At 38.3% G+C, this 27,920-nt stretch overlaps 1 protein-coding gene across 1 annotated transcript in view; it reads left to right on the forward strand.

Annotated features, from left to right (window-relative positions):
* Positions 1-27,920, forward strand: part of CFAP70 (cilia and flagella associated protein 70) — a 120,055-nt gene that overhangs the window by 88,945 nt on the left and 3,190 nt on the right. The window contains 6 exon segments of the mRNA XM_045842232.1: positions 1,769-1,927; positions 5,749-5,870; positions 7,365-7,517; positions 8,008-8,169; positions 11,118-11,207; positions 18,486-18,587. Coding sequence (XP_045698188.1) covers positions 1,769-1,927; positions 5,749-5,870; positions 7,365-7,517; positions 8,008-8,169; positions 11,118-11,207; positions 18,486-18,587 — 788 coding nt within the window.

Here is a 27,920-nt window from a genome sequence, read left to right on the forward strand (position 1 = left end):
TGATCCTTTTGCACTGTTAAGTAAAAGCTTTAGGAGAAAGGAAGAGAAAGACAAGTAAAGACGGAGACAAAGAGGGAATTCTTCCACAGGGTCCCCACTGGGAGGAGGGAGGGCGTGCTGGCTGCTGGCTCCAGTTGCTTGTGGCAGCCGCAGCAGCCAAGTGACTGTCCTGGCCAGAAGGTGACAGGTATGGATGCGAGATGCTCTGGGAAGGGCACGGGGACGTGAGGGAGGCGAGCTGCTCAGTGGGCCCAGGGCCTGCTAGCAAACTCATGTGCTTTTTAATTTTCTTTAAAAAAACCTTTAATGCTTTATTTTGGAACTTGGCTCTCACAGAGGATGAAAGAGGGTTTGGCAGTGATTGTCTCTATGAATCAGTGTTTCTAGCAGTGAAGCTAGAAACCTCCGAAGCTAGTGAAGCTAGAGTGACCTCAGAGTGAAGTTGGTGTCTGGCCTCATTTGAGGTGGACTAGGCAAGCCGTGGAGACAGTCTGGGTTTCAACAAGCTTCCATCTCCAGAAGAGGTCCCGGGGTTCTGCCTTGGCTTTGCACATTGGGAATGAGCTTCGTTTTCCACCATGTTTCAGATGTAGGCAGCTGTCATTCTTGGACCTGTACCTGATGTGGATTCCTGTAGTTTCTCTCTCTTCCTCTTCTTTTTCTGACCATAATTGTCTCTTGCAGACCAACCTGGATAAAGCTGCATATGTAGCTGTCTTTCCTTCCACACTGATTCATAATATTTAGCCTTCTCTTCACAGGAAAGGGCATGCCACCTTCTGCCTAGAATCTGGTTGATAGCTGCCCTTTCTTTCAGGGTATACTCAGCCACGACATTGGCTCTCATTTCTTTCATGTATAACATAAAAGCACTCAGAGGCTTCTTAATGTGAGGTCTTTTTGGTTCCTGCTCCTTTCGCTGTTCATGCTGAGGTTTCCTAAAAAATGGGTGTGGTGGTGTTACAGGAGGGGTGCACAGCACGAGGAAGACACCAGAAGGGAGAGGAGAGAAGCAGGAGAGAAGCAGAGCATCTGTTTACATCACCAGTCAAACCTGGGCTGGGGCAACCCTCCAGCTCTCCACAAGCCTGAACACCTCAAAGCCGTATCTCTTGCTCTGAGTGACTTCTAATCAGGAGCCAGCTGGCACTGCTCATTTCCCACCTGGCATTGCTTTTTATTTTATTTGTCAGTGTTTGCTTGAGAGGCAACATGCATGTTTAAGAGCTTCAGCAAATTATTTAACTCCACCATGACTCACTTAGTTTAAAAGAGTATAATAAATAAAATATGTGAAAAATAAATGAGATTATACATTAAAATCCTTACTATAATATTTGGCAAAGTCTTGATCTAACACAGCTACTTTATTAGTAGTAGTAGTAGTAGGTTAAACACTGAGATGATTATAATTCCTGTTCTTCAGGGATTTTAATATAACCTAAAAATACATTAATCTTTTTATCTGGATTTTTGAGATTTTGAGTTTAGCAAGTTACTTTTATAATCAGTATCTGTTTGAGACTTAGGCTAGTGGCAGGGATAAACCAGAAGTCATAGTGGCAGAAGCCATAGTATCATTTGAGCTTCTACTCTTTAAATTATATCAGAAATATAAAAAGTCTAAAAAACAAGTTTGTCCATGCAGTATTTCAGGAATATGTTTTTATGTTTTGAAAACTGATTGTATTTTATCTTCTGTACTAACCTTTTAATATTCAATGTAGGAAGGGGTGTTTCTTTTCTCATTAAAATTTAATCTATTTAGGGCCAGGACCTCGGTTATCCATCCTGGATGAATTTCTTGACGAATCTTCCAAACGGCTGTCATATTCACAAGAACAAGTTTTGCCTGTACCATCTCAGGATCCATTAGTCAGCCAAAAACCATCCAATGTATTTGTCAAGGAGATACCAGAAAAAAGAGGTAATTATGAATAAAGATTTCTAATTTAAAAAGGGATCTAAACAAACTAGACAAGGATGAGAACTCCTGTGATTACCAAAATGGAAATTTTAACTTGTTTGAGGTTGATTAGTTTATCCATCATTTTGCCTAAGTGCCTTCATGTGAGGCTAGGCTCTGAATCCAAACTTAGTAATACAACTCTTTGTTTTTCTAAAAAAATATATATAAAAATTTATTTGAGCCAAAACTGATGACATGCTGGGAAGCAAGTTTTCAAATGCTCCAAACTCAGTAAACAAGAATTATGCCAGAAAGAAGAGAAATAAAAATAATAATCAAGTAAAAGAAATAAAAATACCAAAAAAATAATAAAAATAAACAATAAAATGCAAGTTCTATAGGATAGCAAAGTGAAATTCGTCTCAGTTTCTCAGTTGTTGGTGTTAGACTTGTGATCCTCCTCTAGATATGTTTTTGGTCCTTTCTCTACTCAGGTCTTATTGTCTCACACTTGGGAAAAGAAAAAAGAAAAAGAAAAAAAGCCTCCTGCTGTCTTTAAACCCACCAAGCAAGTTCTGCTGATCTTCCTGGATGCTGCAGGCATAAAGGGGTTGGGAGAAAAAGTGAAGTTGGGCTTCACTTTTTTCCTTTCCTGTGGTTTTGCAAGGATGGGGCTTGGTCTGGGTTGCAATGTTCACGGGTGCCCAGCTCCAGCCCAGGCCTTCAGAGTGCAGCTGGGCCCCCACTGTCCCTTTGCACCAGAACCACGCCTTTAATCCACCACAGTGTTCTGACCATCAGGTGCCCTTATTTGGAGCAAATCACGCCCCTTGTCCTCCCTCTTCACTGGCCTAGCCACTGGGCAAGTTCCTTAAACAGCGGCTGATAGCCCATTTTTTTTTTTTTTTAGTAAATTCCTCTTGTTTGCCCCTGCCATTCTCAACAAGAGCCCTGCACAAGAATTCCTTAAACAGTGGCTGAGTATGGTACTGGCATAAGAACATATACATAGACCAATGGAACAGAATAGAGAGCCCAGAAATAAACCCAAGTTTCTATGGTCAATTAATATTCAACAAAGGGAGCATGAGCATAAAATGGAGTAAAAATCATCTTGCCAATAAATGGGATTGGGACATCTGGACAGCTACATGCAAAAAAATTAAACTCCATCACCAATTTGCACCATACACAAAAATAAATTCAAGGTAGATAAAATATAAGTTGTGGCACCATTAAAGTCCTAGAGGAGAACATAGGCAGGAAAATCTCAGATATTTCATGCAGCAATATTTTCACTGATATGTCCCCTAGAGTAAGGGACATAAAGGAAAGAATAAACAAATGGGACCTCATCAAAATAAAAAGCTTCTGCACAGCTAAAGAAAACAGCACTAAAATGAAAAGAGAACCAACCATACAGGAAAACATATTTGCCAATGATACCTCAGACAAGGGTTTGATCTCCAAAATACATAAAAAAACTTACACGACTCCACTCCAGGAAGACAAACCACCCAATTTAAAAAATGGGCAAAGGACTCAAATAGATAATTCTTTAAGGAGAACATAGAGGGCCCAGAGACAGGAAAAGATGCTCAGCATCACTAGCCATCAGAGAGATGCAAATTAACACCACAATAAGATACCACTTCACACCAGTGAGAATGGCCATCATCACCAAATCAACAAGTGTTGGAGAGGTTGTAGAGAAAAAGGAACCCTAGTTCACTGTAGGTAGGAATGCAGACTGGTGCAGCTGTTACAGGACAGATCTGTGGGAGGGGACAAGATACTGTTACCAAATGGACCCCCTGCCCTGGGGTCCCTCTGTGCTAGGTTCACCTTGCCCGCTGCCAAAGAATTACGGCTCTTGGTGCCAGAGTTTGGTAAAAAGGAAAGGAACTATTTATTCAAAAGTTATACAGACTTAAGAGTAATGACTTAATGTCTTCATTAAATTCCCAAAGTCCCTTAAAACACCCACCAACACACAGCCCTTCCTTCCCCTCTCTTCCCGGTCTCGGGTACCATATCGCAGGAAAAAAATAGAAGTCCATGGCTTGAGTACCCCCAGTTCTTCCCAGTAATCTGGGCTTGGCTGGCAGGAAGCCTAGAGGTTTCCTCTGGTTCCCAGCATCATCAGCTGTGTTGCCAGGATCTCCAGTTCTTAAATCCAAACCCATGTGGCACCTTCTCATGGCCCACCAGCAAGAGTCCTTTCACCCCTTTCCTTCTCTGCAAGATCTTACATTGTCTCTCCTGATTCCTAAGCCACATAGCAAAGGGAGCCCCAAAACCATGTGGTTCCCCCAAAACTACGTGGTTTCAACCAAAACCATGTGGTTCCCCTGGTATGGCTGCCATGCTTAGGTTTAAATCCCAATGCAAATCTTCCTCTGCAGCCGCATTTCTGACTCTTCCCACAATGCACCTGCCAGCATTCCTGTATTTGTCCAGCTTTTCTGGGCTGCCATAGGAAGTCCAGGGAGGTGTGGCCCTGTGGCATGGAGCAAACCATCTCCAAGTTTTCACACAGGTGCTGTAACCAGGGGGAGCTACCTCCTAGTTATGTCATGGGTCAAAGTCACTCCCATCTCTCTGGCTCAAAGCTTGGCCACAGCTACTTAACATATCTATGAAGCCACCCAAAAGTTATAGATACGAAAAATAACTCTCAATGGCCCTGCTTCCTGTGTCCTATCCCCTAGTTCAGACTTGTGAGGGTGAGGAAATCCACTTTATAATTCCTGGACACCCTGAGTTCTGGAACCGGTTTCAAATCCTTCATTTGTCGGGGATGGGGGGCTGGTGGCACCCTGTTACACAGCCACTGTGGAAAACAGTATGGAATTCCCTCAGAACACTAAAAATTGAACTGCCTTTTGACACAGCAATTCCACTGCTGGGACTATAGCCTAAGAATCCTGAAACACCAGTCCAAAAGAACCTATGGACCCCAATGTTCATAGCAGCACAATTTACAATAGCCAAGTGTTGGAAGCAACCTAAGTGCCCATCAGTAAATAAGTGGATCAAAAAACTGTGGTACATTTGCACAATGGAATACTACACAACAGAAAGAAAGGAGCCCCTACCTGTGCAACAACATGGATGGAACTGGAAAGCATTATGTTAAATGAAATAAGACAGGCAGTGAAAGACAAATACCTACCATAAGCGGAATCCTGTAAGCGGAACCTAATCAACAAAACAAGCAAGCAAGCAAAATACAACCAGAGACATTGAAATAAAGAACAAACGGACAGTAACCAGAGAGGAGGTGGGTGAGGAATAATAGGGGATAATAGGGGAAGGTCCATCAAGGAACATGTATAATGAACACACGGACAGAGCCAAAGGGCATGTAGGTTTGAGAGTGGGAAGCAGAGATGGGTGGGGCAGGGAACCGTGGTGGCATGAGAAGGGAGACAACTATACTTGAGCAACAATTAAAAAAAGAAAAGAACAAAAAATAAATAAACAAGGGTTGATATTTAGCTCAGAATACTAGCCAACTACAGACCTATGATTTTCTAACAATCATTCTTCATTTTTAGAACCTCTATAGATTGTGTTTCACATTCGGGAAGATCTGAATACTTTTTAAAATACTTTTATTTGGTTGTGACTTGCACTTGGAACCACCAGTAGACTAGTCTTAAGAACCTTTGAGGTCTCCTCTTTGGGACCATTGGTACGGAGCAGCCTATTGCTTTCCAGATTATAATCTATCTCATATATTAGATTAGAATACTCTCCCTGCTCCATTAGTGTACCTGAGCTTTGTATATTTTTTCCTTTACACCTAATTGTCTATTCTTTTAATACATTTTCAGAAGCATCAAAATCTCAAGATTCATCGACTTTTCTGCATCCTTCCCCTCAGGGTGTTTCCCAAACTCCTACCACCATCTTTATGGAGACCATACACTTTTTGATGAAGGTCAACGCTGTGCAGGTCAGATTATTTGGATTTGAGCAAGTTAGTAGAAAAATTTTGATGAACTACTTATTCTATGTGTGATGGTATCTTTGCAAGCTTAAGTGTGTTTGATGCAGAAATCAAATAAGCTATTGAGAGCACACTGTAAATCCAAAGGGGTGAGCATCCAAGTGTGGACCACTCTCTACAGAGCACATCAGAGGACCTCACTGCGAGTCTGCTTCCTGCAGAATATCAGCACTGTGAATTCAGACTGAGTCTTATGTAAACTGATGTCACTGTATTATGGGAACTCATATTATGTGAGTGTTGGGGGTTCACAGGAGCCTAATCATACCCTTCTTCTCTTTCAGGTTCTGAACCAATTGGAACAGATACACAGTGCTAAATGGGGGGACTAAAAATATTAAATTGTTTTATTGGTAAAACGGGGCTGGAGATGTGACTGGTTCCAGATTTGACTTACCCATGCTATCATAGGTGGAACAGGTGGATAGCAGCCTCCTCCCAGACAAGAGCATCCTAGGAGGTCTACCTGCCACATGGGAAACAAGAAATATGTATCCATGAAGCAAGCAATAGGAGAGAGAGCAGGATCCAGCTGGCCCCATCCAATGATCCCACAGTATGCATGCTCCACTTTGTGTGGAAAAGTTCAAGAAAGGGCAAGAATGATGAACTGGGTGGGAGGGGGCCACATTAAACTTCCCCAGTAGAGAAACAGGCTGTCTCCCTGCCGCCCATGTCAAAGAGCCAGAATGCAGGGAGTGGGAATAGCTGCAGAGCCTCCGTCCAGTACTTCCTGAGAAGGTGTTTAAGTGTTAGTGGAAGTTTCTATATTATAGGCTGAGATAGGAACAGAAGGGAAAGAAAAGAAAAGAAGGGTTCTCCCTTTGCTTAACAAGTATGTGAGACTTTGTCAAATTTTCAGGCCTTGTATAGTATTAAAAATAGAGAATAGCTCTAAGTATAAAACTGATGCATATAACAAATATTTGAGAGTGTGTCAGAAACAGATACACTGTTTCCAAGATTCTGAGTATAGAATTTTAGCAGAGAGGTTTTTGCCTCTCTTTGGGTTTCCTTACAATTACAGCTGCCTAAAAATGTTACCTCATGTGTAAATGTCAATGAAGTGTCTCTCTGCAGCATAACAAATACAGGTTAATACTCTGGTTTCTCTTCAGATCATATAAATCTTTCTTCTCTTACAAATACAGGTTAAAACATATCTGGTGTGATGACCAGCAAGACCAACGTTGTGCAATACTGCCAATTATTCACTTGGAAAAGTCTACATTTGATGACTAAGTGAATAGCTGGTAATGAATCCATGATGAGCTGAACATTTATAATTCACCTCTAACCTTTTGAAGTTGATAATCACTTCATTTTATAATATGTTCCTTATTATTTATTATCAGAAACAGAATCTTCAACCATAAGAGCCATGGAACTGACACAATGCAGCCATTTATGTGTTCCTTATAATCCGATGTTTCCTTGCAGTATGTGCACAGAGTGCTTGCACATGAGCTGTTACGTTCTCAGGGAGGCCCCAGCTGTGAGTATTACTTGGTGCTGGCTCAGATACACCTTCTCAAGAAGGACTTTCCCAAGGCGGAGGAATACCTTCAACAAGCAGCTCAGATGGATTACCTGGTAATAACTTTTGCTAAAGCCTCTTGAGTTTAGTTTGAAGAAGGGGCAAGCAGGCTTTCTTAAAGGTGGCAATGTCATATCTCAGGTAGATTTCTGATAACCAGAGGTGGGGCACATCAGTTGTCAGTTAATTCATCTATCTACTTCCTTCCATTGGTTTTTCTTAAGTAATCATGAGTTTTGCAAAGGGACAGAGGAAAAGATAAGGACAGCTCTTTAGCAGATAGTTAATCTATTTCAAATTTTCTGGACTTCTTTTTTCTTATTGTGAACACTATCATTGTTAGGCTTCAATGTTTTTCTTAATATTTACCCCCAAAACAAAACTGCAAGAATACAAGAAAGAAATGAGAAGACAAACCTCTTTTTAATTGAGTGCTATTAGAAAAAGAAAGCAGACTTAATCTAAATTTTAATGTTAAACAAAGCTCATTAATGTACTTTAAAATACCACCTCATCCCATGTACTACCTGCTCTTCACTTTTTCAGAACCCTAATGTCTGGAGTTTGAAGGGCCACGTAAATTTTCTGAGTGGAAATCATGCTGAGGCCAAGGCGTGCTATGAGAGAACTGTGAGTTTTGTAGTGGATGCTTCTGAGATGCACTTCGTGTTCCTGCGACTGGGGCACATCTATCTGGAGGAGAAAGAGGTGAGGGGTAGAGGATGGGGAATAACCATGTCACTCAGGTCATGGTCTGGGACCTGACTATGGGCAAGTATTAACATCCATGTTGACTAAAAATTAATACAATAATGGCACTTTTATATTGAAAGAAAAAGTGACCTGTCTGGCATCAGATAACCAGTAATTAATAGAAATAGGATTTAAATACAGGCAGCATCATACTAGTCTGTGGTTTTAAACATTATATACTAAAAAGTTACTAAGAATTCAATAAATTTTATTTTAGCTAATTTTCTTTATTAGCAGTAGTAGAGATATTCTTAACTTGCCCTAACTAATGGAAAGTGTCATGGGCTTTGACATAAGTGCTCCAAACTTCCTCCTGGATACAAAGGATTATATTTAATTTGGCCGAGGCTAACCTCATTTCACAGGGCACTCTGACCTGACTTTTTAGCAATTCCTCTCCATGTTTTAGGAAATGCTCCAAAGCCTTCTAAAGGAAACTTTCTGTTATGAAAACTTTCAAATACACGTAAACAGAGGAGAAGAGTGAACCAACATGGACCTGTGACTCCACTTCAACAATTACAACATCCTCCTGAAGGCCTTTTGTTTTGACTTTATTCCATTCCCCACCTCCCAGAACACCTAGTTTTCTTTACGTTTAAAATAAAACAACAGCAGCAAGAAGTTACAATGCCTTATAATTTAAGTAGGAGAGCTCACATAGGCTTGAAAGAGAAAAATTGCAGTAAATAAGAAGCTTTCCAATGTCATTGCAAGCTGCGTCTACACAGAGCTGCTGACTTATGCGGTCACTCGGCTGTTTGCTATGGCTCTGCTGTAGTTCCATCTCACATGGAAGATACAAGACAAGAATTGGTCCTTTGAGGTTTACTACTTTTTTTTTAGTTTTTCTAAATGTCTCATGTACTACTGAGAGCTTCTAAGATGTTTTACAACAAGCGAACAGACTCTTAGAATATGAGTTTCTGTCAGGTATATTCCTTAGTTCAGAGATTCTGTGTGTCACCCCACCACATGATGTCACTTTTAAGTGAGAAGGGGTAATCTCTAAGTCTAGGTGGAATTCAAATAATCACTGTGGTCACCCAGAACTTCCTGTGTAACTCTTTGCTTCAACTCTCAAAGAGACTATGAATGTCTTTGGAACTGCTTTCACGTCAAAGTCTGCCCTTTAATTTAGTCTGTCCATCTCTTGCACAAGTCTTCTTGCAATAGCTCTCTGAAAATAGACATCAAATACAATTTAAGTCCAGAACAGCTAACACAATATTAAAAGAACAGAAGTGGAAGACTGGCCCCCTACCCAACTACAAGACTCAGTATAAACTATAACAGTGATCAGGTCAGTGTGGTATTGGTGAAAGAATAGGCAAATATATCAATGGAACAGTATAGAGAACCCAGGAATAGATCCACATAAATACAGTGGAGAAAAACAATCTTTTCAACAAATAGTGGTAGAACAACTGGACATCCATGTGCAAAAAAAAAAAAAAAGAATCTAGACACAGACCTTATGCCTTTAAAAATTAACTCAAAATGGATCACAGAATTAAATGTAAAATGCAAAACTATAAAACTCCTAGAAGATAATATAGAAGAAAACCTATATTATATTGGAAATGGTGCTGACTTTTCAAGTACAACAACAAAGGCATGATTTGTGGGAGAATTGATAAGTTAGTCTTAATTGAAATGAAAAGTTTATGTTTTGTAAAAGATAATGTGAAGAGAATGAGAAAACAAATCATAAACTTGGAGAAAATATTTGTAAAAGACATATCTGATAAAGGATTGCTATCTAAAATATAAAAAGAACTCTTGAAACTTGACAATAAGAAAACAGTCTGATTTTAAAATGGGTCAAAGACCTTAATGGATACCTCACCAAAGAAGATATGTAGATGGCAAATAAGCATATGAAAAGATTCTCCACATCATACATCATCATGGAAATACAACATTTAAAACAACATTGAGATACCACTACACATCAACATCTGGCCAAAATCTAGAACATTGGCAACATCAGATGCTGACAAGGATGTGGAGCATCAGGAACTCTTATTTATTGCTGGTGGGAATGTAAAATGGTACAGCCACTTTGGGTGACAGTTTGGCAACATCATACAGAACTAAAATTATTTTTAACATCCCATGCAGTGATTGTGCTCCTTAACATTTATCAAAAGGAGTTAAGAACATATCCACACAAAAATCTGCACTCAGATTTATAGTGGCTTGATTCATACTGGCCAAAACTTGGTCACAACCAAGGATGTCCTCCAGTAGGTGAATGAATAAAGAGTTTGTGGTACATCCAGGCAATGGAATATTATCAGGGATAAAAGGCAATAAGCTATCAAGCCATGAAAAAATACAAAGGAACCTTAAATGCACACTACTAAGTGCAATAAGTCAACCTGAGAGGTCTACATACTGCATGATTCTAACTGTATAAAATTCTGAAAAAGGCAAAAGTATGGAGACAGTAAGGAGACCAGTGCTTTCCCGGGGTGGGTGAAGAGGACTGATGAATAGGTGGAGCACAGAGAATTTTTAGGGCAGGAAAATGCTCTGGTGGAGGATACCTGTCATTACACATTTGTTCAAAGCCATAGACTATATGGACTTTGGGTGGTGATGAAGTACTGGTATAGATTTATCAATTACAACAAATGTACCACTGTGGTGGGGGAGGCTATACATATGTAGGGGCAGGACGTATGTGGAAATCTCTGAACTTTACTCTAGATTCTTCTATAAACCTTAGCCCCCCCCCCCAAAAAAAAAATTTAAGGTTTAAGAAAAGCATATAACTCAAGGACTCAACTTAGATTGGTCTGGAGTGCAACTGCAGAGGCACCATGATTATCTTAGTACTGCAGTAGTTGAAGCCTCCAAAGGAACAATGGCTTAGTGAGTTTTTTTTTCCTCTACAGTATGAAAAAGCAAAGAAAACCTACCTGCAAGCCTGTAAGAGATCACCTTCATGCCTTACTTGGCTGGGACTGGGAATTGCCTGTTATCGGGTAAGAGGATGAGGGCTTGACACTAGCCCATGGTATAGCTGACCTTGATCCCTTGGTCTTTCAAGCACCCTGGCAGTTTGGGATGACAGTGAAATAGCAATCAGGGCCATTTTCTCTTATGAAAAGTCGCTCTTCCAAGTTGTTTAGCAAACTGAAGTTTAATCTGAAGTAGAAAAATAAAACGTTCTTTAAAAATCCTGCAGAAACTTGAACCAAGAAGATACAAAATAAAAAATTTCAGGTTATTTGATACAGAAGCTCATAATTTTATAATGCTATCTGTAAGGGGAAAATGATATAAAATCTCCTCAAATTAAATTAAAGAAATTGATTGATATTTACTAAGCTCTGTGGTCTCTTGATATTCAGGAGAAGCTGCTATAGCTTCTGGAAGGCCTTGTGCTCTGCCATCCCTAAAAACGCTCGAGTTACTTTCCTTCCCTCTAATCTTTGAAAGAGGTGTGCATCCTGCTCTTCTTGTCTAATTTTTCACATGTATTCTTGATTCTATCCCTCTCCTTCTCTTCTAATACCTTACTCTCTTAATTTTTTCTTTCTGCATGATTTAAAATTGTAAACTGTCCTTCTCAGTCAGCTCTTTGCCCATGCCTTCCCCCTTCTTATTAAACAGCAGTGATGATGACAACCTTCCTGGTTGTCAACCTTTGAACCAAAAGTGGTGTCTACATTTCTTGTCTCCTTTTCCTTATTGCTGTTTTTAAACCATAAAGAAAAGATATGTTCATGACAGAAAATGTGTAAGATACAAAATATGAAGGAAACATAAAAATATCCATAGTCCCACCACCACTCAGTGATGACCACTGCTAACATCTGAGCACATTGTTCTCCAGACTCTTTCCATACACATATGGAAGCAATTGTAAATATATATTTACTGCTTAAATAAGGTGATCATGTTATTTATCATACAAACCAAGGCACTTCTGAGGATGAAAAGAGTGCTATTAATAATTACAATGGGACACAGATACTGTTCCAGGCCAATCAGGGCATGTGATCACTTATACATAAGCCAAGTGCCCTCTTCTCCACCTTCCCAGAAAGGAAGTAGCATTTGTAGCAGTTAGAAACCTGGCAATACTGTTGAAATCACAAGAAATTATTCAGATAAGTCATGAATCTCTTTATTTTGAATAGTGTTAGGAATAGTTTTAGTGGGAAAGAAAGAAAGAGAGAGAGAGAGAGAGAGAGGGAAAGAAAGAGAAAGAAAGAAAGAAAGAAAGAAAGAAAGAAAGAAAGAAAGAAAGAGAAAGAAAGAAAGAAAGAAAGAAAAAAAAAACACACACAAAAACTTGAGTTAAACCCTACCATTAAAACTTCCAGGTAATCTCTGGCCCTCATCAATGTTTTAGTTAAACTATACCGATGTGTGGATATACCATAATTTGTTTTACTAACCACTTATGATTGGACATGTTAGTTTCTACAACTATACTATTTATTAATAAACACCGCTAAAATAAACACTCTTGGACATAAATTTCTCTGCTTAACTTTCATTATTTCCTTAGGATACATTCTAAAGGAATGTAGAAAAATGTTAAAATATTTAAATTATAGTGTCAACTTGCCCTCTAGAGGGGGTGTATACTGATTTATACTTCTTCAGAAGGTATGAGTCATTTTACTTTTACCTCATCAATAATGAACATTATCATTTGCCAATTTGATAGGTATCTTTTCAAATATTTTTATCTTTATTTTATAGGTATCTTTTTAAAATAGTTTTTTATTTTTCAATTATAGTTAACATGCAATATTATATATTAGTTTCAGGTGTACAACATAGTGATTAGACATTTACATAATTTATAAAGAGATCACCCCAATAAAATTAGTACCCAACTAACATTATACATAATTATTACAGTATTATTGACTTTGTTCTCTATGCTGTACTTTGTATCTTCATGACTATTTTGTAACTACCAATTTGTGCTTCTAAAATCCCTTTCCCTTTTCACCCAACCCCCAACCCCCAACCCCTTCCATCTGGCAACCATAAAAATGTTCTCTGTATCTATGAGTTTGTTTCTGTTTTGTTTATTCATTTATTTTGTTTTTTATATTACACATAAGAGTGAAATCATATAGTATCTGTCTTTCTCTGTCTGGCTTATTTGACTTAGCATAATACCTTCTAGATCCATTCATGTTGCTGCAGATGGCAAGATTTCATTCTTTTTTATGGCTCAGTAATATTTCATTGTATATAGATACCACTTCTTCTTTATCCATTCATCTATTGATGGACACTTAGCTTGCTTCCACACCTGGCTAATAATAATAATCCACACCTGTAAATAATGCTGCAAAGAACATATGTTTTTATTTACAATGTGTTCTTTCAAATTAATGTTTGGGGTTTCTTTGAATAAATACTCAGAAGTAGGATTGCTAGGTCCTTCTTTGTCTCTTGTTATAACTTTTGTTTTAAAGTTTATTTTGTCTGGTATAAATATTGCTACCCCAGCTTTTCCTTTTTTGTTTTCATTTTAATAAAATAACTTTTTCCATCTTTTCACTTTTGGCCTCTGTGTGTCTTTCAAGCTGAAGTAAGTCTTGTGTAGATATCATATATGAGGGTCTTGTTTTCTTATCTATTCAGCCACCGTGTCTTTTGATTGGAGCATTTAATCCATTTACATTTAAAGTTGATATATAGTTATTGTTGATAGATATGTAGCTATTGTTGTTATAGAAATATAGTTATTATTGATAGAAACGTAGTTATTGCCATTTTGTTATTCATATTTTTAAACTTTGTTTTTCTTCTTAAAGAAGTTCCTTTAATATTTCATGTAATATTGGTTTGGTGGTGATGAACTCCCTTAGCTTTTTCTTGTCTGAGAAGTTCTTTATCTGTCCTTCCATTCTAAATGGTAGCTTTTGCTCTTTTCATGACTTTGAATATTTCATGCCAGTTCCTTCTGGCCTGCAAAGTTCCTGTTGAAAAATCAGCTGACAGTCTTATGGGAGCTCCCTTGTAGGTAATTAACTGCTTTTCACTTACTGATTTTGAGTCTCTTTTTATCTTTCACTATTGGTACTTTAATTATGATGTGTCTAGTGTGGTTCTTTTTGCATCCATCTTGTTTGGGACTCTCTGTGCTTCCTGGACTTGCATGTCTGTTTCCTTATCCAGATAGGGACATTTTCTATCACTATTTCTTTTTTCTTTTTTTTAAAGATTTTTAAAAATTTACTTATTTTTAGAGAGGGAAGGGAGGGAGAGAGAGAGAGAGAGAGAGAGAGAGAGAGAAACATCAATGTGTGGTTGCTGGGGGTCATGGCCTGCAACCCAGGCATATACCCTAACTGGGAATTGAACCTACAACACTTTGGTTCCCAGCCCGTGCTCAATCTACTGAGCTACGCCAGCCAGGGCGCCCATCACTATTTCTTAACTCATTGATCTGTCTCTTCTCTTTCTGGTACCCCTATGATGCAAATGTTGGTATGCTTGATGTTGTCCCAGAGACCTCTAAACCAGCACTTTTTTTCTTTTTAAAAAATTTTATTGCATTTATTGGGGTGACATTGGTTAATAAAATTGTACAGATTTCAAGTGTACAATTACATCATCTATATGTATAATATATCATCAGTATATTTTACTGTGTTCACCACTCAAAGTCACGTCTTCTTCTATTACCATTTATCCCCTCTTTACCCTCTTCTACCTGCCCCCACCCCCTTTCTCTCTGGTAATCACCATATAGTTGTCTATGTCTATGAGGGCTTTTTTTCTTAATCCCTTCACCTATTTCACCCCTCCCCTCTGATGGCTATCAGTCTGTTCTCTGTATCTGTGAATCTGTTTCTATTTTGTTTATTTTGTTCATTAGATTCTAACCCCATTTTTTAAAATTATTTTTTTCTTTTTTGCTTTTTTGATTGGGTGTTTTCTGGTACTTTTCTTCCAAATCACTAATTCTTTCCTCTGCTTCATCTACTCTACTATTGATTTCCCCAATGTAGTTTTCATTTCAGTTATTGTAGTCTTCATTTCTGACTAGTTCTTCTTTATGGTTTCTATCTCCATTTCTATGTTTCCTATCTCTTTGTTGAAGTTCTCAGTGGTATCATTGAGCATCCCTATAACCAGTGTTTTGAACGCTGCCTCTGGTAGATTGTCCTCATTTTGGCTGCCTGTTTGTTTCTGTGTAGTAGCTACTACATCTCTTGGTCTTGGTACAGTGGTCTTATGTAGTTGGGACCCAGTGGTGCAGTCTTCCTGGTTACCTGAGTCAGGTGCTCCAGGTGTGTCCCTTGTGTGGGTTGTATATGCCCTGTTATTGTAGTTGAGCCTTAACTGTTGTTGGCACATCAATAGGAGGATTGACCCTCGGGCTGATTGGTTTGAGGACTGGCTATGACTACAGTGGAGGAGCTATTGTGCAGGGGCTGACTCTACAGAGCAGGATTTGATTTAGTAGGTCTTATCTGCCTGCTAAGTCTGCCTTTTGGCTATGTTATTTGTGGAGGTGGTTGGGTGATACTCTGTTGTGGTCTGAAGCTAGCCCTCAGGTGTGTTGATCCTGGGGCCTCTTGGGAAGGGCTTTGGTGCAGGCCAAGGTCAGCCGCTGCCTGTGCCCTTCCCAGGGCCTCTTGGTATGAGCAGCAAATTGATCTATAGGTGGTTGCCTCGTGTGCTAGGCTTGGAGGTGTCCTGCGAGATGCTAAGCTGTGATCTGAGGCTGGCTGCTGAGGCCAGATGCTGCTTGTTTGGGTTTTGCAAATGTTTGAGAGATTTTAGGAATGTCTATGGCATGAGCCAAGACAGGCCATTTATATAGAAAAGCCCCTGAAGAATGCTTGATTGGGTTGAAAATTGGGTTGGGTTGAGGTCTTAGGGAATCACCAGGGTGGTATGAAGGATTTTAGGTAGGTTGATGGAGACTCAGATATAGCACCCACCTGTGTGTGCGGACTGGGTACGGGGAGGGCTCAACAAAGGAACAATGGCCTCTGGGAGCACTTCTGTATGGGAGAAAGCTGCCCCTCCAGCACTTGCTCTGAAGCCAGAGAGTCCCTCCTCGTATGTTCCTGGTGCCTTTAAAGCTACTGCCCCAGTGCTGGAGCTCAGAGTCTAAGTTCATGAATGGGCCCTTTAAGATGAGTACGTTGGACTCCAGAAGCCCTCAGTCTCACTCAGCCACAATTGCTGCTGTTTTTCACAGCTGGAAGTTATGAGGACTTTTCTTGCCTTCACCAGAACCTTGGGCTGGGAGCTTGACATGGGGTTGGAGCTTTTGCTCCTCAGGGGAAAATTCTGCAGCCAAGATATCCCTTCCCATTTTTAACTGCCATTCATGGGTGTGGGACCAGCCTGGTCTGCCACTCTGCCCCTCCTACCAGTCTTGATGTGGCTTCTCCTGTATAGCCTTAGTTATAGGACTTCTGTCCAGCTAGACTTCAGGTGATTCTCAATGATGGTTGTTTTGTAGTTCAGTTGTAATTTTGATGCAGTTGTGGGAGGAGGTATGTACAGCATTACTTACTCTGTGATCGTGACTGGAAGATCAGTATGTATCTTAATTTGCATTTTATCACCAAGGAGGTTGAAATCATGTGATATACATATTTGTGTACTTGTGAATTACCTGTTCATTTCCCAAGTTCCATTTACCCTTCACTATATTACAATCAGGCGTATATCCCTTACCACTTTACTGAAACTTATCTGACAGAAGTCCCCTATGCCAAGTGCAATAGACAGATGAAGTCTCAGTGACACTTAACCCTGTTGACTACTTCCTGTTGAAGCCTTCTCTTCCCTTGACTTTCATAATACCACATTCACAATGTTTCAGTTCTGTGTTTTCCTCTCTGATGTCTCATGCTCAGCCTTTTTTACTGGCTCCTAGTCTTATACCCATGATAATTGTTGGATCTACTCCAGTGATCTTAACTACCACTTGTGCCCTAATGAATCCTAAAGATTCAGTTTGTAACACTTTTCAAGTTCTGGCCCTTATATCTAACAGTGTAATGGACAGCTCCATTGATGGTTTCTTAGTCACCTCATAAAATGTACATATCCAAACTAGAGTCTAACTTATTTCTCAAAGATTCTCACATTCCTTGAGCCTATACCTTCTCCTATATTCCCTGTGTTGGTGAATGGGGCTATAATAAACCCAGTCAACCATGCCAGAAACCAAAAAGCTATCCTAGTCTACTTTCCTGTTACTTTTAATCCAGTCATCAAATATCCTATTGATTTGGTGCTTAAACATCTCTTAAGTCTATTGTCTCCTCTTCTTACCTATTTTTACTGGTCTAATTCAAGCTCTTTTCTTTTTTAACATATCTGTCAGGGAACTCTTTGAGGGCAGGGATTTTATTTTCTCTTTTTCTCCCCAGTATCTATCATATTGCCTGAGAGAGAATCCTTAGCACATACTTGCTGATTGAATAATGAATCAGTATTTCAGAGACATTTAAAGTGTAAGTCAAGTTATGGGCTTTGCTGAAAGGTCATTTTTCATATTGTCTTGGGCCTAGAAATCCATTATTTTCTAAAATGGAAAAAATGAAGAGCTACTTTATTGGGGAAAGGAGTGCTTTATTTTTTTCTTAGGTTGCCTTTTGGAAGATTTTATAAAGCAAACTAACAGTCTGAGGAAGCAGCAATAATATCCATGTAACCAGAGCTCAGGAAGCACCCTAGAGTCACTGCATATTGTACTGATTGCTCAAGATTGTGTTGTTAATAACTAATTTTAGGGGAAAGGAAGCTTTCTGAATGATAGTATTTTGACAAGATAATAGGACTTTTACCTTAAGACAAAGATGCAAAATTTAAGGGGAAAAACTACAAATGTACCTGATAGCCCACTGCATGTGGGGAAATCACTGAATGATGCACATACGACAGTAAATACTTCTGGTTTTACAACCCTGGCACCTGAAGCTCCACGGTTCATGGATGACCTGCTGGGACTGCTATAGAGGAAAGAAGGCAGAGGGGTATACATTGTAAGACTAAAGGGTGGTGCTCCAGATTCCCCTATGTGGCTTTTTAAGCAGAAAAATTTTACTTTTATCTGGTTTATACATTAGGCCACCACATAGGATTTTGTTTGAAAAAAGAGTTCTGTTGATTAAACAAAAACAAAATGTTGAAAGCTATTGGTATAGGCCACTTACACCAGTGTTCTTTGGATACAGTATTTTCAGCTAAGCTGACTCCAGCTGGTTTAAGTGAAAACTGCATTGACTTAACTGACATGTCTTATTTCTATCAAGCTCGAGGAGATCACAGAGGCAGAGGATGCTCTCTCTGAAGCCAATGCATTGAACAACTACAATGCTGAAGTGTGGGCATACTTGGCCCTGGTCAGCCTGAAAGTGAGTGTTTACTATCCTTACACAGTGCCTTCTTAGGGCAAAGAGATGAAGAACTAAGCAAAGCAAGAGATAGTGGGATGGCCATTAATGCACAATAGTTGAGGTTTGATCAGATTCAGATTTGGTCATTACATAAATGAAGGCTCTGGGAAGCCTCTACTTGAAATGTGCTTAAAAAATCATGTACGCAGGTATGTTTTTCTGGAAAAAAGATTCTAAGAATGGAAGTGAGCCATTTGGGCTTGGTGGTCATGGGTGAGCAGGAGTGCGGTGTGCCAAGGCTGACTCCTAGCCAAGGGCTGTGGATAGGTTAGGTTCCTTGCAGCACTTTTCAGCTACTTCCCTGTGGGGATCAGGGTCTGGCCTAGAGCTGGGGTTAGGAATGCTGAGTGGGGAGCTGTGCAATGGCCGTGACTGACAGTGCAGTAGGCAGCAGATTAGACTTGGGGGCAGTGAGCTGTTCTCCTGCCCCCCCCCCCCGCCCCAGGCACCTCTTCCACCTGCCTGCGCTCTCTTGTTTAGGATCTCAAAACTGGGACTATGGTAAGCATTCCTTGTATAATCATTCCAGTCATGCTCTGTATCTACGAAAACTCCTGGAGCTATACCTATATCCTTTGATTTCCCCCTTTGTGTTTTATGTATGGCTTAGAAAATCTATGTAAGAATCCAATAATAAAAATAAAGGCAAAGTACGCTATAAAGGTATAGATATATATGGATTACCAACAAAAGGACCAACACATACCTCTGATATACTAAAACAATTTATTCAAAAGATCCTATTGTTTTTATATTTTTAAAGGAGATTTTTTAAAAATTTAAAAGATTTAATTTATTTTTATAGGCGAGAAGGGAGGGAGAGAAACATCAGTGTGTGGTTGCCTCTCATGTGCCCCCTACTGGGGACCTGGCCCACAACCCAGGCATGTGCCCTGACTGGGAATTGAACTGGCAACCCTTTAGTTCATAGGCCTACACTCAATACACTGAGCTACATCAGCCAGGGCCAGATCTTATTGTTTTTAAAATGAACCTGCTACTATGAACATCTTTATAATTGTCTCTGACTTTTTAAAATCTGAGACCTGAATTTGAGGTAGATAGTTTAGCTATTTACCTGATACTAATCAGGAAATACATGGCATTTTTATTGAAAATGTATTTAGTTATATTTAGCAACTTCATTTCTGAGTTCCTTGCTCATTAATATAGTTTTCATTTCAAAAAAAATTTAAATGGAAGTGATATTGTATCAGAATGTAAACAAAGTCAAAGACCAGTGAAGGAGGTGTTCTACTAGTCTTTCTGAATCATCCTTCCCATTGCATTGCTGGCTGCGGGTGCTTATTCTGGATATAGATGGGAAATTAGGTGAGGGTATTGTGGGAGTTTGTGATAGCTGCTTTACCTATAGAAAATAACTCTCCCCAAATTAAAGAACTTGCTTAAATAACTTGCACATCAGTCTAAAATCAAATTGGGAATAATGTCTATTGTGATTATAAGAGAAATGAACAAAATAAAAATTACTGGGTTTTCTCTTCCTGAATATCAGTATGAGAAATACCTGCATTCTTTCCCCAGCTCTGTTACAACCAGCTGTGGGATCCTGGGCAAGTCACTCAAATTTCCTGGGCCTCAGTTTCTTCATCTTTTAACTAAAAGTGTCCAAATGAAAGATTTTAATACAGTTCTCTCAGAAACTGATAGATTTGAATAAAACAATTTACAAGGTTGAGCTCAAACAACAACATAGAACTCTGCACTTAACAATTAGAGAATACATATTCTTTTCAAGCATAAATGAATTATTCATATGCTAGACCACAAAGACAGATTCAACAAATACATGTAGATCACACTGCAGTGAAATTATAAATCAACAACTACAAGATAGTCCAAAAGATTCATACATTTGTAAGCTTCAAAATTTGCTTGTAATTAATTCATGAGTCAAAGAGTAAATCGTGATAAGTTCTTGTGGTAGGTAGAATCCTCAAAATGACCTCTTAAGATTATTTTACCGAGTACTAGTAATATAGGTACTGCTTTGAAGGGAAGTCAGAAGGATTCAAAGCATGAGAAAGATCCAACACACAACTGCTGGCTTAAAGAGGGAGAGGGACCACATGTTGAGGAAAGTGGGTGGCCTCCAGAAGCTGAAAGCACTCTGTGCTCACAGTGAGCAGGGCAATGGGGACCTCTGTCCTGCAAGTACAAGAAACTGAATTCTGCCAACAACCTGAATAAGCTTGGAGGTAGATCCCTATTAAGAATCTAGCCCTACTGACACCTTGATTTTGGTGTTTTGAGGCCCTGAGCAGAGAACCAGCTGAGACACGCCAGACTTCTGACCAGTGGAAGTTGTGAGATGACAAATGGGCATTGTTTTAAGCCATTAAGTTTGTGGTAACTTGTTATTTGGCAGTAAAGAACTAATATAGGACTTGTAGTAGATGTTTATAATAATGGCCCCCATTTAATTGTGCTTTCATGTACAGGAGCTCCAAGCCACGGAGCTGCTTAAGTGTTTGTGATATTCCGAAAAATCCACCCAGAGGACCAGTAGTATAGATGTGCCATTTATTACATTACAGGGGAGTGCACGAATAGTGGTTGATTGGTGCAAAAGCAACCATGTCCTGACTCCGGCGTTGGCGCTACTAATAGGGTTAGGATGGGAGCAGTGGATGGGAGTGGGGAGAGAGCCGTGGTAGCGCATGAAAGTGCTACAGGGCTGTGATAAACACAAGAGCCTAGAGACACAGGAGCCTTGAGAGACTGTTTTCCTCACTCGTTATGGCTGCTGGCCAGGCAGCCACCTGTTTTCTGAGGTGAAGGGGCCATGTCCTGAGTCACCCCACAACACCCTTTGCAATGTGATGTTGTCACTCCTCTCATCAAGAGGAAGTCTCCTCACTTCTATACTCGCTGGAGTCTGAGCTGCACTTGTGAATTACTTTGATCAGTAGAATATGATGGAAGTGTGTGGGTTCTCAGAAACTAGGCCTTTAAAGGTCCTACAGCCATTGCTCTTGCTCTCTTAAAACTCTGGGTCCACCATGCTGTAAAGAAGCCCAGTTTAGCCTACGGGAAGCTCAACGTCCACCTGGGAGAGAACTGAAGCACCTTGGCCAACAGCCAAACTCACTTTTTGAGTGAGGCCATCTTCACCCCTCCAGCCCTAACCAAACTGTCAGATGACTACAGCTGCATGAGTGATCCTAGGAAAAATCAGCAGAATGGAATTCTTCTAGAAAAATCCCATAATATTGTGAGAAATAATATATTGTGTATTAAACTACTAAGTGTTTGAGGTGACTTGTTACACTTCAGTAAATAATTGAAGTGGGAATGAATAAAAACAAAACCATTAGGCCCTGGCTGGTGTAGCTCAGTGGATTGAGCACCGAACTGTGAACCAAAGGATTGGTGGTTTGATTTCCTGTTAGGGCACATGCCTGGGTTGCAAGCCAGTTCCCTAGTAGGGGTCATGTGAGAGGCAACCACACACTGATGTTTCTTTCCCTCTCTTTCTCTTCCCTTCCCCTCTCTCTAAAATAAATAAATTAAATATTTTTTTAAAACAAAGCCATTATATATTGGAAATATGGAACACAATTAAAGCAATATAGAGAGGGCAATTTATAGCCTTAAACATGTACAGGATCTGGCAGAAGTAAGGCTTGCTTGAACGTGGTTGGTAGGGTATGTGAACATCTTGCATGAGGTGGACAGCAATTTAAATATTTCACCTAAAATGTCATATGTTGTGCTTGAATGTGATATGTTATGTTACAGAATTACATGCTTATGATTTTGTAATAAAAGACATTGTAATAAAAAGAGGTGTCACTTATGCCAGACCCTATGTTTTAGAAAAGAGAACTGAAAAATCAATCATTTAAATAAAAAAATTTTAAATGATTTAAATATTTTAAATTTAAATGGCATATTTAAATATATATTTAAGTATTTAAATTTAATTATTATAAAATATTTAAAATAATTTAAATTTTATTTAAATGGTTTAAATCATTTAAATAAAAATATTAGTAAAAAGAAAGAAAAGAAAAAGAAAGGATAATCAGGAAAATGAGTATACACCTGAAACTAATGTAATGTGCTAATTATACCTCAATTAAAGAAAAATAAATATAAATTTGTAAAAACATGGAAAATAAGGAGTAGAAGTAAATTACATTTAAAACAAGCACATAATAAGGAGGATTAACAAAATCATAATTTGCCTCTTTTTACTTTTTTATCCTCACCCAAGGACATGCTTACTGATTTTAGAGAGAGGGAAAAGGAGGGGCAGAGAAAAGGATAGAAACATTGATGCCAGAGAGAGAAAAAAAGCTGCTTCCCAGGCATATACCCTGACTGGGAACTGAACCAGCAACCTTTGGGTTTACAGGACACTTCAACCAACTGAGCCACATCAGCCAGGGCCATAAATTGCTTTTTTTGAAAAGACTGGTAAATAGACAAACCTCTTGTATACTGATTAAGAATTTTTTAAAAGAGAAGGCAAAAATAATGAATATTAGCAATAAGATAGATACTGAACTATAGAAATTATTGGCTAAAATTCAACCCATTCAGGCTATATAAAAGAGAAAACTAGCTTTTTAAAAATCTGAAAATATATCTTCAAAATCTATACTATCACATGAAATGGTGAAAAGGTAGAAACATTTTTTTGAAGGCAAGAACAAGACAAGGTACCTGCTATCATCACTCCTACTCAACACTATACTGGAAGTTCCACCAAGGAAAAAACACATACACACAAAAGAAATTGGAGAGGAAAGACTAGAAAAGAACACAAGAAAATATATGAACGAACTAAAAGAAGTAATAAGTTTCAGTACTTAAAGTGTAGACAAAAAATGAATAATGATGGCTATTAGTGGGGAAAGGGGTTGGGGAATAGAGTGGAAGCAAGACATCTTAATGTGTACCTTATTATATCCTTTTGATGTTAAATGATGTATATGTATTATCTATTCAATAAATATTAACAGAGAGGTGGATTTGACAAGGATGTTGGATAAAACGGTAATATAAAAAATCAATATCATGAAAATCAGATGTCATCAGGAACAACTAATTTGAAAATCTAATTTTTAAAAATTCCATTCAAGACCTGTCAGATAAAATTTTTAAACTTTATTGAAGGACATAAAAGAAGATATAATAGAAAAACCATGTTCATGAACAGGAAGTTTCAATAACATAAAGATGAAAAATTTCCCCAAATATCTACTTAAAATGCAGTTCCAATAAAAATAACATAGTTTTTGAGGAACTTCATAAGATATCCATAGATTCACTTTAGTGCAAGATTTTGTATACTATACCACCTTTTGTATACGAAGGAAGGAAAAATGAAATCATACACAGATTTTCTCATTTGTGTTAAAAAAAAAAAGAGCACAGGAAGGAAAAATCCAGGATTATCCAGAGTGGGTCTATAGGACATGGGCAGGCAGAGGGTAGAAAGATGGGAGGGAATGAGAGGATCACACTCTGAACCTTCTTGTACAGGTCTGACTTTTGTACTATTTTAATGTTTCATATATTTTTAAAGAAATAAAATCAATAAGAAATTGAGAGATCACATAATTCATATCATAAGCAAATAAAAAATATTTCTAATGAATAATATAATAACACTGAAGGTGTAAGAAAGGGAACTCAAGATACTTTTGAAAAAATTTTGAAATAAATACACTCAGACTAGAGAGAAGAAAACCTCGGTACAAATATTGGACTGTAGTTACTAGGCTCTTTTTTGCAAAGTAATGAGTTAGGTCTGAAATTACCAAGTATTCTGTGATTCACCCAATAAGTACTTATATTGTGGATAATGGGAGCTGTGTTTCTTACTGTCAGAGAAGTGAACTACAAATATGGAAATGGGGAAGATACAATGAATCTGTAGTGGTGGATTAGAATTGGAGATACTAACCAGAGGGGAGGTGGGAGAGGATAATGGGGGTAAAGGAGGAGAGGGTGGTCAAGGAACCAGTATAAAGACAAATAGACAAAGCTAAAAGGGAGTTAGGATCGAGGGTGGGAGGTGGGGATGGCTGGGGTAGGGGTGGGGAAATAGAGACAACTGTACTTGAACAACAATGAAAAAAGAAAAAAAGAATTGTAGATACTGATATAAGGTCATGAGTTGAAGACAGATAGATAATATATATTATATACAATATATGAAGGATATATATAGTATATAAAGTGTGTGGGATCACTATGCCTAGAGCTCAGGATTTTGTTTTTAAATGAATTAAAAGGAACCAGGGCATTTGTCCAGTTTAAAAAAATAAAGGAGTCAGTGGCTGTTTGAAAAATGGCTGATTTTAGGACAGGGACAGGAAAAGTACAAGATGCGTCTGGAATATTTTGTTGAATCAAGTAAAAATACTAAAAGAAAGATTGAGATGTCAAAAGCACACAAGGAAAAAATAAAAGACAATGGAACTAGCTTAATGGGGGATTCCATTGGCCCTATCTGGGGCAATTGGAGCATTGAAATAAATAGTTATAGTAAAGGATTCCAGATGAGAAAGTATGAGCCCACAGTAATATAATTAAACAAATAAATGTAGAAGAGGGAAGCTTACAGTAGAAGGCTAACTATTAAATGTATAAAGGGTTGTGGAATCAGAAAATCACAATTTGGAGAACCACTATAATAATAATTAATTTAGGGGACAGTTATCAATGTGTACTAAAACTATGGATGAATATGTAAGGAGTAAGAAGATATTTACATAGACTCAAAGTATATCCCCACGAGATATATATGGGGAACAGAGTAATGTTATAGTAGAAAAATCTGGCAGATAATAGTCTAAACAAATGATAAAAGTTACCATCAGCAGTATTAGAATAAACAGCATATACCTCCTGATAGGATGCACTGAGGAGCACACATCATTTTTGTGCTATTTCCACTAAAACTTTGTATTCTGACATGAAGAAAAATCAGACCAATAAAAATTGTAGACTATTTTACAAAATAACTCTCCTCTACTCTTCAGAAATGACAATGTAGTGAAACACAAAGGCTCAAAAACTCTTCTGGATTAAAAGAAACTGAAGACATGAATATTGAATGCAAGGCATGACCCTGGATTTTTTGTTGTTGTTACAGGAAACAGTGGGCTATTAGGGAAAATCTGAGTGAGGTCTCTAGATTGTATCAGCAGTTTTCAGCCTTTTTTTAATCTCATGGCACACATAGACTAATTACTAAAATTCTGCAGCACATCAAAAATGCATTTTTTTTCAGATCTTACAAAAAATAGGTAAACTTTTGATTCATTCACACTGTATAGCTATTGTGTTGGCTATTGTCATTTTTAAAAATTTGTCAATCTAATGGAAAAGAGGTCAGTGCCCCTGACTAAATAGACAGGAATTGCACGTTTTAAAAATTCTTGCAGCACACCAGTGTGCCACAGCACACTGATTGAAAATTGCTGAATTAGATAGTAGTATTGTATTTATGCTGATTTTGATCATTGTACTGTCATTATGTAAGAAAATGTCCTTGATTTTAGAAACACATACTGAAATCTAGAATTGCACAAGTCTGCAATTTGTTCTCAAGTGGTTAATATAGATACGTGTGTATGCATGCACATGTACAGAGAAGAGAGAACTATTTTTGTAAATTTTCTTTAATCTGGAATTATGTAAAAAATTTTGAAAGGAAGATAATTCCTTAAAATGATGCAAATTAACACCACACTACATACCCACCAGAATGGTTTAAATAAAAAAGACCAGCAATACCAAGTGTTGACAAGGATGTGAAGAAACTGAAACCTTCACGCATTGCTGGTGGGGTTGCAAACTAGTGCCACCATTTTGGAAAACAGTTTGGCAGATTCTTAAAAAGTTAAACATATGCTTACCATATATTATAGTCCAGCAATTTCAGTTCTTGGTACTAGTCAAGAAAAGTGAAAATATATGTCCACACAAAGATTTCTCTATTTCATTGCAGCATTTAATAATAGCCAAAGACTGGAAAAATTCCAAATGTCCATCAGTAAATGGATAAACAAAATCTGGAATATTTACACAGTGGAGTACTACTCAGCAATAAAAATGAAAATTTGGTTCATGCAACAATATGGATGAGCCTCAAAAACACTGTGCTAAGTGAAAGAAGAAAAGCACATAAGATTATATATTTTATGGTTCCATTTACTTGAAAATTAGGGAAACTATAGAGACAAAAGTAGATCAGTGGTTCCCAAGAGTGGGAATGGAAATTGACTGCAAACAGACATAAAGAAACTTTTTTTGACTGATAAAAATCTTCTATAACTAGATTGTGGTGATGGTTGTGTACTGAACTTTAAAATTAGTGAATTCGTGGTATGTAAATTATATCTCAATAAAGTTACTTTTAAAAGACTATATAGCCCCCTCCACATGAGTAACATATGGACTATTTAATAAATAGTGGTGGTGTAACTATCTGTGTGAAAAAAATTAGTTCTCTATCTCATGACACACACATACACGCATGCACAAATTTCAGCTGGTTTCAAGACTTAAATCATAAAATTTTGGACTGTTTAGAAGAAAATATAGAGAATACCTCCAGGTCCTCATGGTGCACAGGTTTCTTATAACTAAAAACACAAAGCAAAAAAAAAATATCAATAAATTAACAACTTTAAAATTGGAAATTCATGTATAACAAAAGATGCTGAAATAAAGCATAAGGACTTTATTATAAATACTTGCAGCATTTATAACTAAGAAAGGTTTTAGTATCCAGATTATATAAATAGCTACTACAATAAGAAAAAAAACCCCTACAAATAATCTGATTGAAAAATGGTCACAGGACCCATCAGTAGATGGGTAGACAAAAAAGCCATGGGACATTTACACAATGGAATACTACTTGGCCATATTAAAAAGGAGAGAAAGAAAGAAGGAGAAAGAGAGAGAGAGGGAGAGAGAAGGGGAGGGGGAGGGGAGGGGAGGGAGGGAGGGGAGGGAGGGGGAGGGGAGGGGAGGGGGAGGGGAGGGAATCTTACCCTTTGTGACAGCATGGATGGACCTGGAGAGCATTATGATAAGTGAAATAAGCCAGTCAGAGAAAGACAAGTACCATATGATTGCACTCAGATGTGGAATCTAATGAACATAATGAACTAATAGGTAAAATAGAGACAGGCCCTTAGATAGCAGGTGGGCAGCTGTCTGGGTGGGTAGAGTTGGGGAGGCTGGTAGTGGGATTGAGAAAAAATGTTAAAAAAGAGAACACTCATGGACATGGACAACAGT

Source organism: Phyllostomus hastatus, unplaced genomic scaffold (assembly GCF_019186645.2).
Source record: "Phyllostomus hastatus isolate PE091 unplaced genomic scaffold, TTU_PhHast_1.1 phas_contig_38, whole genome shotgun sequence".
Taxonomy (NCBI): domain Eukaryota; kingdom Metazoa; phylum Chordata; class Mammalia; order Chiroptera; family Phyllostomidae; genus Phyllostomus; species Phyllostomus hastatus.